Source organism: Ischnura elegans, chromosome 1 (genome assembly GCF_921293095.1).
Source record: "Ischnura elegans chromosome 1, ioIscEleg1.1, whole genome shotgun sequence".
Lineage (NCBI taxonomy): Eukaryota > Metazoa > Arthropoda > Insecta > Odonata > Coenagrionidae > Ischnura > Ischnura elegans.
The window spans coordinates 132592142-132612634 of record NC_060246.1 but is presented as its reverse complement, the minus strand read 5'-3'; the positions used below and the strand labels follow the sequence as shown (position 1 = coordinate 132612634).

The 20493-nt window shown below is 34.2% G+C and overlaps 1 protein-coding gene across 6 annotated transcripts in view; it reads left to right on the top strand.

The window, feature by feature from the left end:
* The window catches only part of LOC124170267 (serine/threonine-protein kinase DCLK1), a 282836-nt gene extending 262879 nt beyond the window's left edge, over positions 1 to 19957 (top strand). For 5 of the 6 annotated variants that reach the window (XM_046548995.1, XM_046549002.1, XM_046549007.1 and 2 more), the window contains 7 exons: positions 202 to 379; positions 1596 to 1742; positions 3565 to 3723; positions 4395 to 4643; positions 5366 to 5419; positions 9096 to 9302; positions 13156 to 19957. In XM_046548995.1, the coding sequence (XP_046404951.1) occupies positions 202 to 379; positions 1596 to 1742; positions 3565 to 3723; positions 4395 to 4643; positions 5366 to 5419; positions 9096 to 9302; positions 13156 to 13197 (1036 nt within the window). In that variant the 3' untranslated portion in view covers positions 13198 to 19957. The remainder of the gene's footprint in view (positions 1 to 201; positions 380 to 1595; positions 1743 to 3564; positions 3724 to 4394; positions 4644 to 5365; positions 5420 to 9095; positions 9303 to 13155) is intronic. The other variant, XM_046548990.1, reaches the window with a different exon arrangement.
* Positions 19958 to 20493: the final 536 nt, after the last annotated feature.

Below are 20493 nucleotides of genomic sequence, written 5' to 3'. Positions count from 1 at the left end.
GGCTGGTATGTAATGAATGGGTGGGGCAATATCAGCCCATTGAACTTAACGTCTGAGATGCAAAAGCTGATATGTTGGCCTACCATGCTAGTAGGGTTAATCTAAATTCTGGCAACATACTTTGCTCGCCTTTTCTTATGGGAAATTAGAGCGCATGCAATTATTGATTAATGAAAAATAACTCTTGTCATTTATTCTCAGGGATGATGGAACAAAGTATGCCTTGAAGGTGATTGACAGAAGCAAGTGCCGTGGGAGAGAACACATGGTGGAGAGTGAAGTGGCTGTTTTGAGAAGAGTTATCCATCCAAATATTGTTGGCTTGCATGCTGAATTCCACTCTCCCACTGAACTGTATCTTGTTCTTGAGCTGGTCAAGGTGTGTTTCATATTCACCCATAAATATCGTTATAGGTATTTTTTATAATTTTTTACTGTCAAGGTGTCCAGCGACCGCGGAAAATCAGGAATTGTGCTTGAATTTTTATTCCTTGGAATCATGCATTGAATTGTTAAATAGTAAAATCTTTTGGGCTATGTTACGCATCAATTTTTACGTGGCCCCAACGTAGCCACATGGGAATCTGATCAGGATCAAGGGATGATACCCTTGAGAAAGTGATTAGCATCGGTGTGGAAATGTTGGGGCTACCCAAAATATGATGTGGCGACGTCTAAGCCTAAAAGTTTTTATTTAACATGACGAGTACCCGCGAAAGTTTTAACGAAGAATTATGCATGAATTATTCATTAATTTTTGCTCCTACCTGGAAATTCAAAATCTTTTATTTCAAATCCATCATACGTAAAATTTTGCCGGTTCAACCTCTATTTTCTGGCCTAAAATGTGTCTTTCGTACTTCTAAGTGCATTAGATCAGTGGAATTTTTACAGCCGCATCAAAACATGGAATGTCTGACAAGACAACAGAATCGAAATGTCTAGCACTCTTGACTCAAGTGAGATTCAGAAATACGAAGAACAGAATACCAGGTGGCGTCAGCATCTACTTATAAGGTGGAACCAGCTTCTTGGCTTGCATTCGATTAATTTAAATTTTAAATACAATGTGTGTTAACTAACCTATCCTTGTCCTTGTAATTACATGAATATAATATGTATCAGTTAAAAGTATTTAAGTAATTTTTTAGTGTTTTTATCTATCACAGTAATCATGCAAGATAAACATGGAATTTTGTAAAATTTCCCTGGAAACAGGAAATTTTGCATGAATCTTTCTGCTTTGATTGGCTGGCCACTCTGTCTTTGAATTGATGTTTTCAAGGTCTAACATGTTATCCTGTTTGAAATCGTTCAATAAAATTTACAGCATCAAATAATTTTTTTAACTGTTCCCTTATATACTGTGGCTTTCTCATGGATTATTTTTTAATTTTATAATTTTTTTATGATTTGAGATCAGTTTACATTTTTTAGGGATTGAAAATGTGCTCTGCCTTTGTTTTACCACATTCATTTGGACGTGCATTTGAAAATTATTTGTTCAGAGTATCTTTAGGTATTTTTAAGATGGATGAAAGCTTATTTTATGCTAAATAATGTCTCATGAAACATTCCATTTATTCCATTTCTAGGGCGGTGATCTCTTTGACGCGATTGCGAGTGCATCCAAATTCACTGAAGATGTTGCTAGTCATATGATTAGGGACCTTGCCTCTGCTCTGTGCTATTTACACTCCCTTCAGATTGTTCATCGGGATATAAAGCCTGAAAATCTTTTGGTAAGTTTTGCTGTGCTTTATTGAAATTGTATGTGAATATGTATTTTATTTTAGGCTTGTTAAATCGTAAAGTGGTATTAGAGTAAGAATAAGTTAATTAGACACTCAGAAAAAAATGCAATGAATGAATAATTACCATGTGGTACCCCTTGACTTTATCATGAGACTTTGTGATGAATTTGATATTTTTATTAGCTTTTAAGTAAAATATTTGTTTATATAAAGAATGAGAAATGCAGTATAGCTGTGCATTGCATGCTTGCTGAAGGGTGCTTTAATTTTGTGCCCAATGTTCAAGTTTATATCTTCTATGTGGTGTTTCGAGCCAGCAGAGAATTTTCTTAATTGTGTACCTTTAGGACCCCTTGTCTGGCACTGTTGGGACTTGGACAATGCCAGTTTAGGGACTTGGCCGAATTTCAGATGCTGTGGTGTTAACCAGTATAATTTGAGGTCTGTGATTTTTTACAGGGGATTTCTATGTGTTTTAATAAAATGAGATGAATTTTAAATTAACTATATTTAATTTGCAACTAATTTATAATAACCAATGGAGTAATTGTTTCTAAATTGTTCTTGTTATTGCGCCACTGTAAATTCGCAATAATTGCTGTATGTGTGCTTTTGAAATAAATAAATTCACAAACACTCACATTCAACCATTTGGTGGTATTTCAAAATGGCTGAGTGAAAATAATGAATGTAACATGTTTAGAATAAATATATTGTTGATTATTGAAAATTAAATGTTATTAGTTCAAAATTAAATCTAAATAAAATATTATTGATGCATTAAAAGTCCCTTGCGATCCATATACACTGTCTTTAATATGATTCAATGAGCTTTCTGCTATCTACACCATCAACGCTCGATGCCTTGCCTGTGCTTCCATTTGTGCGAGTATCTGCTGATATAAAGGGATTAACTGATTGTGGGGCAGAAGCCTCGGAAGAAGATTCTTGCTGTTAGAAAAATGTTCTTTTGCATAGGGCACAACGAAGCAAACAGTTTCTCCCCATTTCAACTGCTCCATCTTCTGCTGCCTATCTCCATGATATGACACCAACGTCTCAGCAGAGAGGTAGCGATGTAATATGCTGTCCCTAGCTGTGTTTCAATTTTTTTAAATTGAGGTCTATGTTGTACAATATTTTCTTACAATCCTGCACTCATCTTTTACTACAAGTAATGAAGGGAACATATAAAGTCTTCGCCCGCACAAGTCATTGTCTGTCTATATTGCATTAATAGCATATGTAGCAGTTCTGACATTATATTTTTTCATGCCCTGAGGCAATTTATTATGAAATTATGAGTCTGGCTGTCTATGAAGCAGAAAACTTTCATTTATGATCACCGTGGTCTATTAAGGTTTTTTTTCCAGGAGCATTTATGTAATTATTTACTCTGAATTTTTTTTTACTGAGTGTTTGATTAACTCGTTCTTGTTGTTAACAAATTGCTTTTTTTCATTGCCATTACATGATAAAAAACGATGCATATTGAATTTAGCTCGTAAGTTAAATTGCTTGTTACTTGGCCAGTTAAACAGGCTTAGAAATTTCAGTCCTCAAATTTTTTGTTTTGGCTGCTGGCATTTGTGATATTGAAGTGCATTGAATAGCTAATTGTTACACAATCATTTTACTTTGTCAATTTTTATGAAGTATTTTTACATTGATTGGACTTAAGTTGGTATCAGTGGGTATGCCCTTGACAGTAATGTGATGTATCCTCAATTATTTTCCTGGAATTCTAGAGTACATAGTTTAATTTTTGACAATGCTTAATGACTGAGATGTAAGATTTACTCCATTTTAGGTGGTTGAAGAGGGTGGGGCAGCAGAAGGAACTCGGCTATCATTGAAGTTGGGTGATTTTGGGTTGGCCCAAGTAGTAACGGAGCCCCTGTTCACTGTGTGTGGAACACCTACTTACGTAGCACCTGAGATCCTTGCTGAAACTGGATATGGTCTCAAGGTATGAACACACTCAATCAAATCTTTCATTTGAGTAAATTAGATATTGTTCATTTGATTTTTAAAATATGATCACTATTCTTTAAAGTGTAAGAACCAAACACAAGTGGTTGAGAGAGAATCATGTTTGGACGTTGTAACTCATTGGATGACAAAAAAATTGTTGGATTATTTTATTAGATTTTTAGGAATGAAATCTTTGAAAATATTTCTAATATTGACATGTTTTTTTTTTACTCCTCTTTGCTTATGAACACCAAGGCACTATATTCATTGATATAATATGTAATATTCCACTCAGTGAAGCCTAAACGTAATGTTCCCTGCAATGTTTATTTATTCATATTATATTCGCCATACTTTTCCCATATTTTTCATTTCTTGGCCATTGCTTTGGCCAATTTAATTGCTTACCGGACACTTATGGTTTCATGAGGCACTGCTCTGGCAGCAGTTGAGCTCAAGATGCCCCCTGATTGCATATGCATAAGCCATAAGGATGAATTTGAATATCTTTCGTCACGGATTACGCCTTATGCCCATTGTGCGATAGCATTATGGCTCCCTTATGTCTTATGGCTCATGTCCCATCATAGATCACGCATCAGTCATCTGAAAATCCCTCTATTTTTGGTGCACTCATTAATATTTTATCTTGTTACTCTGGTATAGGTGGACATATGGGCTGCTGGAGTGATAGCATACATTCTTCTGTGTGGCTTCCCACCGTTCGTGTCAGCCAACAATGACCAAGAGGAGTTGTTTGATCGAATCCTGCGTGGTCACTTCTCCTTTCCAGCCTCTCATTGGGAGCATGTGTCTCCATCTGCCAGGGATCTCGTCTCACACATGCTCAGGGTTGACCCAGAGCTCCGATTCTCGGCAGAGGACGTGCTGGATCATCCGTGGGTCCCCCTTGCTGTAAGTATTCATCTCCTCCAGAAAATGTCAATGGGTGAAATTACTGTAAATCTCTGAATATAGTCCCCAAAATCTACTTGGGAAAGAAAAAGTCTTATATGCGAGCATAAGTGCATTAGGCAACCTGAACATTATCACCAGGGTATGAAGTACAGCGAGGTGGTCATAATTAATTGTTATTCTAAAATTTTCTGAGATTACTTCTGACGTATCATCATTACTTAGAAATCAGAATCCACGTATGTCGTGCTCAGTTTGCAATCCACCTCTTTTGAAGATGTGATTTCGAGAATTTGAAGAATCATGTTTCGCGGTCAATCTCAAACTAACGGAAACTTATGATTATTTATTTAGACAACATGCTCCAATTCCAGGCGTAATGTATTTTTTTTTAATCCATTGACACGTTAGGTATTATCTTTGTTAATCTTATAATAACTTTGTTCATTTGCTTACCATGAGCAAAAAACAGAGTGACACCTATGCTTCCAAATTTGCTTTACCCGAGGGAATATTTGTGCTAAAGTCAAGCCTCTAAAATTTGGGGGGATTATATTCATTTGGGTACTTTTTCAGAGAAATAGAAATTTATTTGAAAACAATACGGGACTAGGAGTGGTAAACTTGCTACTTAGTGGTATGGAAAGTTGTGATGCAGGTTGTACAGACACACAAACACATATGCTAGTCTGAATTGATACTATATGAATTCTCTTTCTCAGATTGTCCTCGGAAATAGGAGACGGCTCCCTGTTTATTTCCTCCCTCCAAATAAGGTGACTCTATGGACTAAGATCCCAAGCTTCTTCTCTAATTAATGTTGATATGTATTTTGAAATGCTATTACTCATCAATGCTTAATACAGTAGAGTGCCTATTATCTGTCATTTGATTCATATTTGAACCGATTATCCATAAACTAAACCCTTAGCCAGACCCACCAATCCCTCTCCTACTCATCTTTTCCTGTCCTTATCTGGTGGTGCAAATGACCTTAGTTGTCGAGGCACCCTAAAAACAAAATACTACTAAATACTGTCCTTATCTGTTCTAACGGTTCGTTCCTTTTCCAAAAATAAAGAAATTCCAATGGAAAGGAAATAGAAAATGGTCTTATAGCATTGCACAGAAACCAAGTTCAAATAAAGTATGTTGGTACATGTTGTCATGGAGGCATAAATATGTATTATTCTTCTGTTTTGATTATCATCTTTGGCTTCCTCCCTCAATCAAAATGGATAATCAGCACTCTACAATATTGATATGCTTTTTAAATGATCCCAGAGGTTCAACATAAACTGTAGAGCTTGTTGTTTTATTTCATAAAACATGAATGCTGCTGATTAGGACATTTGACATGGTCCTGCTTACTCCCTTATTCCCCAAAGTACACACCTCATGAATGTTGTCTCGAATACTAAAATCTTTATTTGCTTTTACCGCTCAAATGATAAAGCATCAGGCTGTACCCAGAAGAGGGTGAAATGTGGCTTTTCTTATTTCTGCTTTCCAAGCCTTCGCTTGAATTGGCACGTGGTTTCTTTTATACTTCATCATCATGGTCATCATCATCATAAGTCTGCATCCGAAGATCGGTTGGACACAGCTATCCATTCCACTCTCCTACTTGCTAGCCTTCACATATTCTCATTACTTCATCAGTCAAATAATTAGATGGTGTCTTGTGTCAAAATTGTACATTCATGTCCAGAATATAAAGTTTTTTGTCGATTTAGCCAAAAATTTGAAAATTTACATTTGTTGAGTTTCTCTGTGAAGTGACATCTGTTGGATGATCTTGAGCTTAGTCTTCAAAACTCTTAAATCTGGCTTTAATTCTGAATTCTTTCAATTTTGGGAACTAATCATTTTCGTTTCAATCAAATTCTAGTGTATTTCATCACTGTATCAGTCCACTGAATAATTTTCATCATCTTCATTTTCATTTAATCCAAATTATCATTATATCTTTAGATCTGGAAATAATACTTTCTTCTTCATTCAGTAATTCTTTTGTTCAATCCTATCAATTCCAATTTGTAGATCTTATGAAGTTAAACATTTATGCCCCTTGTTTTTAACCTTCATAGTTGGTGGTGAATTATTCTTGGCCTTCTAACCAGGTCAGGCTCTTTGGCTGTCTGCATTTATTGAGAGTCTGGATATGTTGGAAGGCCATGAGTAATTCACAATTATATCCTGGAAATCCCTATATGCATGATTGTTGTTTGAATCTCGTGTCCACAATTGGATCAACTCTGTCAGCATTGAATTTGATTGCTTTCAACTCTTACTTACTGTACCACCCATCTTCAAATCTGTGCCTCAACTCTGTTATGTACGTATGTTGGATGGTTGGATGAAACAATGTATGCTTACACAAATATGTATAGTTTTCTGCTAGTCATGTACGTATAAGCGGGTATATTTACACCAAAAAGGATTTTTTCTGAATGATTCTGATGTAAAATGAACTCCAAGTATGCATTCATTTCACAAGCATATTCCATGCGTGTGAGGATGAGTTGGGGAACGTGCAATACAGCCTGAGTTACAAAATCCAAGAGGACTTGAGATGTATGTTGAATGTTTTACAATTCATCCAGGGTGGTATAGGATGTTAATTCTTAAATTAGTTATTCTTCAACTGGTATCACTCAGTAAAAATACATTTAGTTAAGCACTCATTTTTTAAATTACCATTCTCATCCAACAACTCATTATTTTAACTTTAGGTTTAATTATAATATTATATTAATTAAATATATTATTATAATGTCAACTCTTATAGTAACTTTTCATCATCAGTTAAGGATATTGAATTCTGAGATATCATTTCATTTCTTTATATCCTGCTAATTTTATAAGAATGTTCTTGGATTTAAGTGTGTCCTACAAATGGCCTCCATCTTTTTTATGGTCATCCATATCCTGTGCTAGCAATGGGAAACATAAGTGCATGCTGTATGGAATTACATTACACATGCTATGTGGAATGGCCCAGCATTTAATCACGTAGTAAATATTTACTGTAAAGAAATGTTATTACTTCCCTTGTAAGCTTTGCTTTTATATACAGATATGATGTACACGTACGCAGTTACTGATTGCAACTTATGTCAATATTTTAATGCTGATATAATTGCTTATTTGCTTCTGTGATTGATTCAGATGTTTCATTTCCCTTTTACAACTCGGTGAAATACTGTCAATAACCTTTGGGTCATTTCTGTTATGATTGAAGCAATTTATGAATAAATTTAGTTCTCTTTACTTGATTCATAATCACTAATTAAGCAAATTTTGTGTGGCAAAGCATTGGTACTAAATTAGTGTTAATTTCTAAGTGCCTGTTAATTGATTTCATATGTCAGAAGAATCATATGGCAATACATTTCATTAAGGGTTTGATGCATTTATGTAGCTTTGAGGCAAATATTGGAGTTTGGGATTGTGATTGATGGTTAATTTTATGTAACTGAAATGTATAACGAGGTAGAGACGTTGACATAAGCCATTTAACAGAAATCATCCCTCCCATGGTGTAGTGAATAAATAATTATACAAGTGGATCATGAAAGGAAAATGAAAAAATTTTCTTGTTGACTGAAGCATGATTCATGCATATCCTTTCATGCCATTAATGATGCTTTTTTTCTCTATGCCCAAGAAAATGTAAAAAATTCAATTCTTTAGAGTTATAAATTTAATGTTCAGACTTGATGGTTATCCATGAGAATAAACTATGAATGGTAAACTTCCACACAATTTTATTTAAATACGGACCCAGGTATGTACCTTGATAATGACACTAAGTGTCGAAACCGGGTTGGTTTTTAAATAAAATTGTGTGGAAGTTTACCATTCATTGTTTATTCTCATGGAGATCAAATATTTCGACAAGGTATTGCCGAACACTGTTATTTATGTTGATGGTTATATGTACTTATGTAAGGTTGTGTGATAAAATAGTGCCAAGTAAAATGCGCTGAATATATTGATAGACAGAGCACTAAATGCCACGAGTTCTTGTTTTTGCACACAATATCATCTTTCTCTAGTTCATTTTTGAATATTCGTTAGTGTTTATTGGAACTTCTGGCAAAACAGTATGTTCTTAATAGGTATAACATATTAGATGTAGTGAGCAATTCAGTGCTTCCATTCTTATTTCAAACTGAATGAAATTGTGGGGCATAAGACCTATTGATGCTAGTTGAGAACGCTAATTTCTACTGTCAGCTTTGCATAGATAATCTTAGCAGTAAAATGGTATTGCATAATTACAAATAATGCTTGGCTTAATATGGAATAGATCGGTGCTGCTATAAATGATAATATATTACTTCGTAATGTTTAATCCATCAGTTGTGATTAACTCTGATTTACTCATGGCTTTTATCTGCTTTTGTGCTTCTTACAAATGGTTTCATCTTATTCTTTTGCGCTCAGGATGGTGATATGGGCAATGGTTTTGGTGGTGGTGGCCCAGAAAGTGATATCAGAGCCAGAGTGTATGAAGAGCTGGGCATGCGATTCGATGGTGGTCAGATGGTGGAAGTTGATCAGCAGAATCACCATGGGGAGGTGCAGAGCCAAGATGATGATGCGGACGAAGACGACGACGATGATGAGGACGATGCCAAACTGCTTTCATCCGTATGTCGATTATTCTGCCCCTCTATCATTTCCTCATGAGTTCTCTGCATCAGTTGCCTATTTGCAACATTCTTTGCTCTGCCCAGTACCCATAGACTTTTACTTGCCATGGATTGATTGCCTGGATATGTGCTCAAATCACATAGTCTTGTTTAGTGGTAGAAATTTGAGGTGCATCATTGAATTTTTTTTATATGCTTGTGGTGAGGTACTTACATGCCAAGTATGCATGGGTGATGAAAATGACTGTGATAGAATTATTTACGGGCTTTGGTTCCTTATCCAGGAGATCTGTGCTTGTAATTTTGGTGAATTGATTCATTTCTTGTTGTAAATCTCAAGTTGCTCTAAATCAAAATTTACTATCAATGCCGCAAGGTCATTTGTTTTCCCACACTATCATGTTCTATGAGACCATTATTAAAATATATTGGTGTTCTTCAGAAACTAATGGTAAAACAAGCCACTTTACTCACTCAGTGATTCCACGTGAAGTTTGGTTTGGCAAAAAAGTTATAAAGTATGCTGGATGATTATGCCATATGATGTGAGGCATTGCTAACAAATTCTCTCTCTCTCTGCTTTCTTGTAAATTCTATTTTTATTTTTCCTATTGCTCCAATTTGTAACCATTTTTTGTGTGTTTTCGGTGCCTTATTTCATCTTTGCTGTCATTAACTTCATATGATATAGACTCTCGTTTCCAGAAATTCTTTGAATTCCATAGGATTATTCCTTTTTGCCATACTTAATTCTTGGGAAGGATTAACACATTGCCAGTGACCCACTGTTGGGTAACACCCAACTTACTCCCTGATTGATGGAAAATTTCTGGATTTTCTTCATTTTTCCACTATCGACAATGAGTGAAGTAAGAAGTTTGATGCATAAAACTTGATATGCCAATACTACCCACTGGTAGGACACACAGTTGACAGATTTGGTGCTGCCACACAAAATGGTCAATCATCCTCAATTTGGCCCACGACTTATGACCAGAGAAAACCTGTTGATGTGGTAATTTTGCTGAAATGCATTTTTGCGTTCAATTAGTGTAATCCATTTTTTGGTGAGATTGTACTGTAGTCCACTTACTATGTGTTTACTTTGTGAACTAATTGAATGCATGAATGAACTCCATTCTTCATTTATCAGATGAAATTGCCCTTATTGGAAGTGCCATTAATGGGTGTACTTAGTCAGTATTCCTTTCATATGATTTGGTTCAAAAGGTGGTACATATATGGTTTAAAAGGTTATTGTTTTTAATCGTTGTTGACGGAAATAAGGTTTTGATGTAAAATATTTTTCTCAGCTATAATCAGGTATGAAGTTGAGACAAAGGCATTATATTTTTATGGTAAATATTGGCATTTGATTGATTTCACTGGTATTCCAGTCTTTCTTACTCTTTTAGTGATACATATTTGTTTCCTAAGCATTTGGTATTGAAATGGTTTTGTTTTGCTACTTTGAATCTGGATTTTTTTATTTCTTCGCATCATACTTTTATGGACAATACATATATATGTCATAGACTCATAGCATGAGGATAAATTTGTCAAAATAATTTCACCTTATCAAATCGAGTTGATGGAATGTGTGTTAACTGTTCTGGGAAAGTTTCAATCTCTCTCTTGATGTGAGTAATTGAGGTGCTTAAATATTTTATCCTGCATGACATTTTATGATTGTTCACTAGCTTTTAATTTGTTCTCCAAAACTTAATAATCTCTTACTTAGTACGCCACAATGTTTTGTGAGCATTATTTGTCCAGAAGAGAAGAAGTTGTTGGTATCATCTCATTACCCCCATCTTTGTTTCTCACATCATGAGTCATTTAGCGGGATAGGAAATCCAGAACCTTAGAAACATTAGTGACATAGTTCCGATAGACGCTTCCTCCCTGGGGTGGGAGGGTTCCACCCTGTCTTGTGGGTGGAAATTTTTTCTCAAAGTAACCCTGGAAATAGATGGATGACTAAACTTGAAGATAAAATGTGGAAATATGTTATTTTTTTAATCAATCATTTTAGAGTTATTCATGATTGAATAGTTGTATTTTCATGCGAAAAATCATGTTATCAAACAGTTTTTTCATGAAAACTATGCCTCTTATCGAAGAAGGTGTTACAAAATTTAGCTCAGGTGATATATCACTCGTATCGATGTTTGATGTGAAGTATCGGAAAAGGGATCGATTTTATGGGTGTAATGACCTTGAATTGTTTTATAAAGCTTGAATAGACCTTTCAAATTAGCAATGATATAAGTAAATTTGAATAAAAATAAAGGAGTTATGATTGAAAAGCAGACTTAAAGTTAAACATATACACTTCACAATAGGTTGACCATGTATATACAGTGGAACTTGGTTAGTACGTTTCTGAAGGGACCACGAAAAATGAACGTACTAACCAGGAAAACGTACTAACGAGGAAAGTAAATAATAGCAGTCGGGGTTATTGCAATCAGTGAAAAAGTCGTCATAATTACAATTACTATCGGTAGTTCTCATAGGATCGCCTTCCTGAACTCTTTTCACATTTAAAATCAAGAAAATGAGCGCTACCATGAAAAACAATACCATGTGAATAAAAATCGCAATTTTTCATGGACATCCCGGAGACGATTTCATGATTACGGCGTCTATCTCCCGTGATTTATCCTATATATATTTACAGAACGAGGACGAGTGAAGCTCAGACAAGCGAAGACAAGTCATTTTTCTTTCTCACAGCATACTCGGAGAATATAACAACAACCCGGAGTTAGTCAACTGGTTTTTTAAACATCATAAAAATTGGGCAAAATTATATTGACTTTCAAATTACGGCAACAGCCGTAGACATTTGCTTCTGGAATGATACCATTTCGATTGTAAAATCGATCGATATATCGACTGATGACACGCAAGATTATTAGATTACGACGTAATTACAAGAAAATTTTATATTAAACAGTTGAAATTTACTTTCAAAATTTGTCTTATGTCGTCTGCTTTCGTTCCGAGATCAATTATTTTTAAGCTGAGCTTCGCGTGGAGATCCTGAGGATCGTCTGCTCCCGCAACAGTAGTCAAGTAAATACGCACGACGTCGAGTTTATGGAACAGTACTGCTTTAGATAATGTGGAAATTGTCTGACTCATTTCTTCATCATGATAACTCGTGCAATAGCAACAATTGCCCACTCACGAACTTTGTGCGCAGCAGTGGGCACTCCCAAGCGCTCCAAAGGCAACAGAAGGTGAGGAGCTCGGGGTGGGGAAAATTGGGGCTTCTTATTGGTTGTAGTTTTTCATAGTCAGACATTCCCGAAAAATGGCCGCATTTTATTTTTCATCACGTCACAAGAATTCAGAAATGCATTTGGATAAATTACGGTAGAAGAAAGAGATGTGGAATGAATGGAAGAATGTTAATGACTAATGATAATAAATTAAATCATGAATTCAGACGTTTGCGACCCTTAAGAAGACACTAGAGAACGAATTGCGGGTTGTGTCACGGCAAGCAATTGAGCGTACTAACCAGGAAAGCGCAATTTTTTCAAACGTACTAACCAAATTCTTTTACCTGTATTTTGTTCGGATGGTACCGGGACCGAGGGAAATCGCCGTACTAAGGAGGAAAACGTACTAAGGAGGAACGTACTAACCAAGTTCCACTGTATATGCTATTCATTTTTTCTTTTTTTTTTGCTGTATGGTTGCAATTACTTTGATACCTTACTCATAGATGTATAATTCATTTAGAGCTTCTTTCTCATGATTCTTCTCAATACATAGATACAAATTTGTACTTATTTTATTTAGTATTTCATTTTATTTATTTGCTGATTTTTTTACAGACGGAGTCTCAACAATGCTACCATGCGTTAGAGGTTGTCTAAAGTTGCTGATTGCTGATTTCCAAAGTGCACATTTTTTATTGCCAGAAAACTGCAGAAGGACATATAGATACTGCCATAAGTGTGTTTAATTGGGTGAAAATGATGTGAGTAGGTTCTGATGAAAATAAATGTGTGAAAGGATTTTGATGGTTCTCGACTTGAAAAATGCAAATGTTGGGTACATATTGAATAGCTATGTATTTTGTGTATTTCAGTTGTAAATTAATTAATTTATGCATAGCCTATTTTATTCACAAATCTCTTGGTTTTGCTCAGGTGATGATATCTAGATTGAATTAGTCTAGTAGTTTAATATTGCCAAAGTCTTCCTTGGATAGCTGATCAAGTTATTCCAAAATTTTCATTGCCTCAAAGTTTGATTTGGGCTAGATTTTATTGAAGAACATGTGGATATCTCTATGAAAAATATTCCTTTTATGGTCATATTTTAACTTTTGTGAACGTGCATTTTCAGTTGCATTAATTTAGTTTTTATTGATTCATCAATTGGGCTCTTTGAAAATTTGTATTATGCTATCAAGCTCAGTCCTCTTGCTAAGGCTTGTAAAAATCACTTCAATTGGCTATTTTCATTTCTGAGTAAAAAAATATACTTCCAAGGCTGCCATTATAATTGCTGGTAGTATATTTATTTTAAGTAAACCTGTAATCTGTAATTTTTTAGAAATAAAGTAAGATTTTTGTAATCTCTGTACTAAACAGTATTCTTTTGTATCAAGTTGATTATGAAATTTTAAATCTTAATACCCATGAATATTGATAGGAATTAAATTAAATGCTATCTAAAAGAATATTGCGAAAGTACTGGGGTTTTAAAAATCCAATTGAGCTCTGACTTTTATCCGTTTGCATGTATTGAAGCTAGGCATATCATGAGCCATAATGTATAACCAAAAAGGAGGGTGGTCTTGAAAATACTTGATTCATACATTGAGAACTATTGTATCTTGCAGCAGGATATATATTTCCGAAGAAATTATTATTTATAAAAACATTTCCTCTTAATTTTGCTATCAGTACATTTTATAACATTCTAGAATTGCTATGCAGAACAATTAAATGCAATTTTTAAGTTTAAAATTTTAATATGTTTTCTGTGTTCAAATGAGGATTAGAGACTGTACTAATGCATTCAGGGTAGCCCTTATCTTGGGCTGAACAAATTTATTCGTGGTTAAAATCATCCCTGTGGAGTTTAGGTCTAGGTTTCCTGCAATTCCCTTGTCTTTTCTACTGTCTATTTAATAGAAATATCATCTTTGTCTTTGTAATTGGGGTGGAAGCTCATATATCATTGTATAATGTATCCCCTACGTGTGTGATGAATATCAAGTCTTTTCCCTACCATCTATAGGTTGAAAGACAGTTTTTCAGTTGCATTTATCTTGTGCCGACTATGTGACAGGATATTACCTAAATGTGAAAGTAAGGTTGGAAAAAGATGGAGATATCAGAAATGTTCTCAATTCCTGAGATGAGAGTTTGTTGACTATGCTATGAAGAACTTTGAGGCAAATTGAGGAAGTTATTGGGGAGCTAGTTGGTAATATGAATATTCATGCAGATGGTTACTTCCATGGAAGTAATTTAAGATGTGGAAATACCTCTTTTAAAAAAATTGGATATGAACTTCACCTGGAAGAGGCATGCATTAGATGAAATGGGTTATTATTTTATTAGGTAGGTATTTTTCATATCGCTATGAAATTGGAGGCAGCCTTTATTTTCTACACAGTATTGAAATTTTGAGAAAAGTTTATTTGATGCATAATTTTATTTAAAAAAATAATAAATTATCGGAGGAATTGACATAAATTCCTTATCTTTTCTGTTGCAATATTTGTTCATATATCTGCCACAGTGTCTTCATTATATGGTTCCATAATAGACAATGGTATCAAATTGCTTCTTTGGAAATTGGATTTAATCTTATAAAGAATTATATGTACTTCAGTTCAGTTTGGGTGGGTGAAAAAAAATACACGATATTAATGGTGATCCCATTCATCCCAAAAATCTGGATTTCAAAATGAAATAGGGTATTTCTCAAACAGCACCTAGCATTAGAAAATCTTAAGTTTTTAAATATTCAATTGAGAATTTTAGTCTTTCTATATGCAAGGCTCATAATCCTTGACATTGTTTGTCTGTGCAATCTTCTTATGAACGAATACCTAATTTTTGTCTGAGAAACATTCTGCTGAATGAGATTGCTATCTAGGTCCTCCATGGAAGGGTGGATGCAAATCTAAGCCACTAAATTCCTGTGAAAGCATGTACATGTTAACCTTGATCTAATTATTTTCAAACATCTGCCTCACCTTTTTTCTATCAATGGTTTGATTGGCATGGATTACTTGACGTGATCTTTTTCTGTCATCGCTCTTATTTCCATGGGTACCCCATCAGCAGGAATACATGGGAGGAAACGTAAGCCTATTAGCCCAATATAACTAACTTCCTTAATTTATCAATCACTTCCATAACATTTTCATTGGACACTTTTTGAAATGCCAAAACATTTGCGTGGAATACTGTGTGAATTTTTGACTAAGTTGGCCTCTTTCGCTATCTATATATTAAGTTTTTTAGTATAATACCTCCGATCTTTTGCTCTTGATGTTTTCAGTTGAGTTTCCTGGTATGAGATTATGTATGCCTTTTATTCCTTCGTCTATCAACTTATTTTCATAATGTAGTCATGGCTTTGAATCTCCCACCAAGCCACCAAGTGTGCATCCCAGTTTAAGCTTTGTAAGTCCGAATGGCTGCCAATCTGTTAAAACTAAGGCGTAGTCACAACAGACTATGGCTGATAGAAGAGGGTACTAAAAGAGTACTTTTGACGCATGGAAGGTTAGATGCATTTCCGTTGTTGATAACCGTAATAACCATTTATTGCAATAAAATTTGGTGGATTATTTTTATCATTGAATTTGATGGTAAACATATTTTGGGGAAGGAGAGATTGTTTAGGAAAAAAATCAGTAATGAGTTATATGTATACAAATATACTTGCATATGATGGCTATCATATGCAAGAAAAACAACCTCAAAACTAATAGTATTCCATTTATAAATAGCATATGTATACATGTAGGCATTGAACTTCCTTACCTAACTTTTGATAACATATATATTTCCCGTCCAATTTTTGGGATTAGCTTAACTGTGAGATTGTTCATCTCACCAATGATTGAGTGCTTTAATGCAAAAGAATTCAAAATATCACTGTACCTTGAAATATAATGAGAAGTACTATTTTGACTGTTGTTTGGTGTATTATATCCTTGAAATAGTCCATGTATATCTTAATTCTCCTGAAGGGTTGGATCCAAAGCTGAGAGAGGTTTTCGAATACATTAATGTAAAATAAATTTATTAATGCTCAGCTTGAAGGAATTTGTAAGCTTTCTTATCTCATTGTAGGCAAATTCTTTATTGCCCAATGATTCCCAATTGTGCAATTTATTTTCAGGGTTTCAATTATAAGAGTCAGAAATATTTTGAAAAATTGATTTTTATGTTTACTTCACCGAAAAGGGTCATGAGGATTAATTTTATGCTGATATTCTGATTTATTACTGCTTTCAACCATCTCAAAATTCTTGCATTTGATGACTCAACTGAAAGGTTTTACTTTCTTAATTGGAATTATTGACTGTGGAAGTACATGCCTATTAACACTTAGGGTCTCTACCTAAAGCATTGCTTGAAATAAGTAAAAACTGTTGAAATTGAGGCAGTCAGTGCTCCCTTAAGGACAAAGATTATTCAATTAGATTGTGGTCAGGACCATGAGCTCCCTTCATTTTAATGTGTTCCTTGGCCATGAATCTACATGTAACATGTGAAATACTGTCACAGAACCCTACCGTAATCCTATTACTCAAATGATAGGAAATCAATTATTTTAAACACTGGATGAATGCATTTTATTAGGCACGCTTGGATTCATTCAAAATAATATCTGATTCCACTTCTGGATTTTAGTGCTAGTGGGGAAATTCATTAAGTCTGTTCTCTGAGTTTTGCTCCTTGTGTTAAAAACTTGTATCCATTGAACTTAACTGTTAAAGCATTCAACTCTTAATCATATATCCTCTACATATTAAAATGTAATAATAGTGTATGCCACGTATATTCAATTGAAGTGATGAGTTGAGATAAAAAGCAATAACAAAAGGTAGATATTTTTAAACTACTGCTGTGAGCATTTAAGCTTTAGACATCAATGTACAAACAGCATCATTTCATGAGTTATCTAGGGTTTTTCAGAAATTAACTTCTGACTGAAAAATGATTCCTGTCATTCTCTTTAGTTGAAATGGAGTATGAATTGAAAACCATTTTGCCTTAAATTGTAGGAAATTTTTGCAGTGTGTACAGGATATTTTAATGCATATTTCTGCCTATTTAGAGACATTCTCTCTCAATGGAAAAGGTTACTTTTTCTGCTGAACAATTCATGTGGTTTCTGCCTCCTTTCTGAAATTCCCTTGTAGTTATGAAGGGCATCAATTGAAAAAGGTGGGAAATTGATTCTAGATGTAAGTTACATTCACTCATATTCAACTCCCTCTGAATGGTACTTGCTTATCAGAGTATTCTTCATTTGTCATATTGCCCAATAAAGAATCGTTTATTAGGTGGAAGCCTCCAAAAATTATTATTTCTTCCATTTTCTCTATTAAAATTCCTTTTCAGCCTTGCACTGTCATGAAAATGGAAATATCTATGGTCGAATTGTTAAGCCTCATAAAAATCACGTGGCATATTGCTACAGATAACAATTCTGTTACCAAGCTATGTAGATGTGCATATTCAATTAGTTTACTACAATTCCTCTGTTTTTAGCATTCAAAGTGTTTTTACCTCCTCGTTCCTTGAAAATTTAACACTATAACTTGCACTGTTTATGTAATATAAACAAATAACATAGATACAGAGCGATACGTGCCTTGCCTCCAAAAAGATATTTCTCAGAGTTTAAAATTTCTAGTGACAAGTTTTGTTGTAATTTAAAGTAAGTCTGTAAACTAATTACTACTAAATGGATTATCACATTTACCATTTTATTATTATTGTATTTTGTTTCAACCTTTCTAAATTATTGACCTATCAGAAACTGAGTAGTTTTGGCTATAGTGTGTAATCTGGTCTTGTGACAGTTGAAGAACATGTCAATGGGAGTAAGAACATCATTGTTTCTTCAATTTCATAAATCACAAAAGTACAACTGCTTTTATCTTGGCTTTCAATATATCTCTTGCATAGATTTATTTGTTCAAAATTTTCATGATGCGATTATAATATCTCCACATGTACCCATCACATTGGCTTTTATTCTAATACATACTAAGTCCCAACGAAGGCCCATTGATGAAAGATTCGAAAGAATAGCAAGTTGATGTACAGTTGACATAATCTTGTCCTACCTTAGCTTTTGGTGAAATTTGAAAGCTATATATTTATCATTTTATGAGAGACTATTCCAGTGGTATTCCAATTTACTTATGATGATTAGCTGTGATTCTTATCATGGAAAATAATTTTTGTCAACAAAGTAAGATTTTGTAAAGTTGCTATGTATTGATTGGTCAGCCATGTTTGCTGTTTCAATTTTTATCTGTGTGCATAAAGAATACATTTTTATAGTTGGCAGATTTTTTTAATGCTACATAGTTGTTCATGAATATTCAGAATTTGAGATGGAAATTATGGTAACCAATTTTTGTGGAAATGATTTTGTGGATTTGTTCAGATGGATGATGCATTGGTGGGTCTCACTGTGAAAGTGTTTATGTTACACTGTGGAAATGTCATGTGCTCATGATGACATTAGTGTGGGATTTAGAACACCAATAAGCCATGTGTGATTGCACGCATATCCTAAGTGATAATAACTCTTTTTTTTTAATGTAACAATTTCTTCTCTCAAATTGCTCCCCATATAACAGGAAATAACCACCTATGCTGAGGTTTTAGTTTATATTGCAAATTTTCCTCTGGTATTTATTATTTATTTTTTGTTGAAAATTAATTGATAATGCCTGAACACAGTCGCATGAAAATAACTGCGGCAAGTTCCCACATTTCATTGGAATGTGAATCAAAGGGTATTGGTTACTGGAGCCAGAGTACATTCAAAGATTATCTCACCAATATAAATAACAATGAAATTGATTTGTGTGGATAAAGGTATTTTAATGGCAAATTGATCACCTAGGAATCTGTATTCCCTTAGTTGAAGTTGTTCTGTCAGAAATGATGGCATATTATCGCATTGCAGTTGCCAAATTTGGAGAACCTTTCTCCATAAATTATTTGTACTCGAAGAAGCAGATTTAAGAGTGTCCCATAGAGCCTTGCATTTACCAAATTATTAGTTTTGTAATATTTTCATAATAGAGGACATTTTTATAAAAAATTATTGTAGGTAAATGGCTCTGTGAGTATTTTTGTCCCATCTGTATTTCATGTAATAGTGTGCATAATGTTTTTACGATTATATTTATTAACCATTATTTACTTTGTATTGTGTATGTTCCTACCACAGAAAATAGAAGTTAATTGGTTTAGTTCATTCTGCGCCACACATAGATGAAATAGTGATGATTTGCCTATTGACTTGTTCATAATTGAATAGCAAAGAAAAACATGCTTTCTGGCTATCTTTTTTGTATTTTTTACGTTGAATAAGTGCTAAGTGATGATAAAATAAAATGTATTATTCTGATGACTTTTCTTTTAATTAGAGATGGGTCGAATAGCAGATTTCTCAAACTCGAATATCGAATTCGAATATGAAATCATTGCTCGAATGTTCGAATACCTCAAATACTAGAATTGTGCAAAGCATATTGAACGTACATTTTTTCTTCTATTTCCCTTAATGAATATGTTAATAAAAAGGTATACGGTGGAACCTCGATCTATCGTTTTTTAGGGGGGACGAAAAAAACTATGAATGCAGAAATGTTTGACTAGGTTGCCTATGCAGCAGGAAACCCTGGATTTTGGCGAGTATTTGAGATTTCCTTGAAAGGATTCAAACAGGAATTTACCTGATTAATGGAATATTTTAATTTTATGGAAACAATTTGGGCTTATTGTTGATTCAACTAACATCTCTTTCAAACATCCTAAGGGGACACACCACCTCGCGAAAAAATGATTGCATGCCGTCTCAGCTCATACACTGCTACGATGAATTTCTGTCTGATGTATATACTCTTATCTGCTAAACGCCATTTCAGCGGCACGCCGATCTGA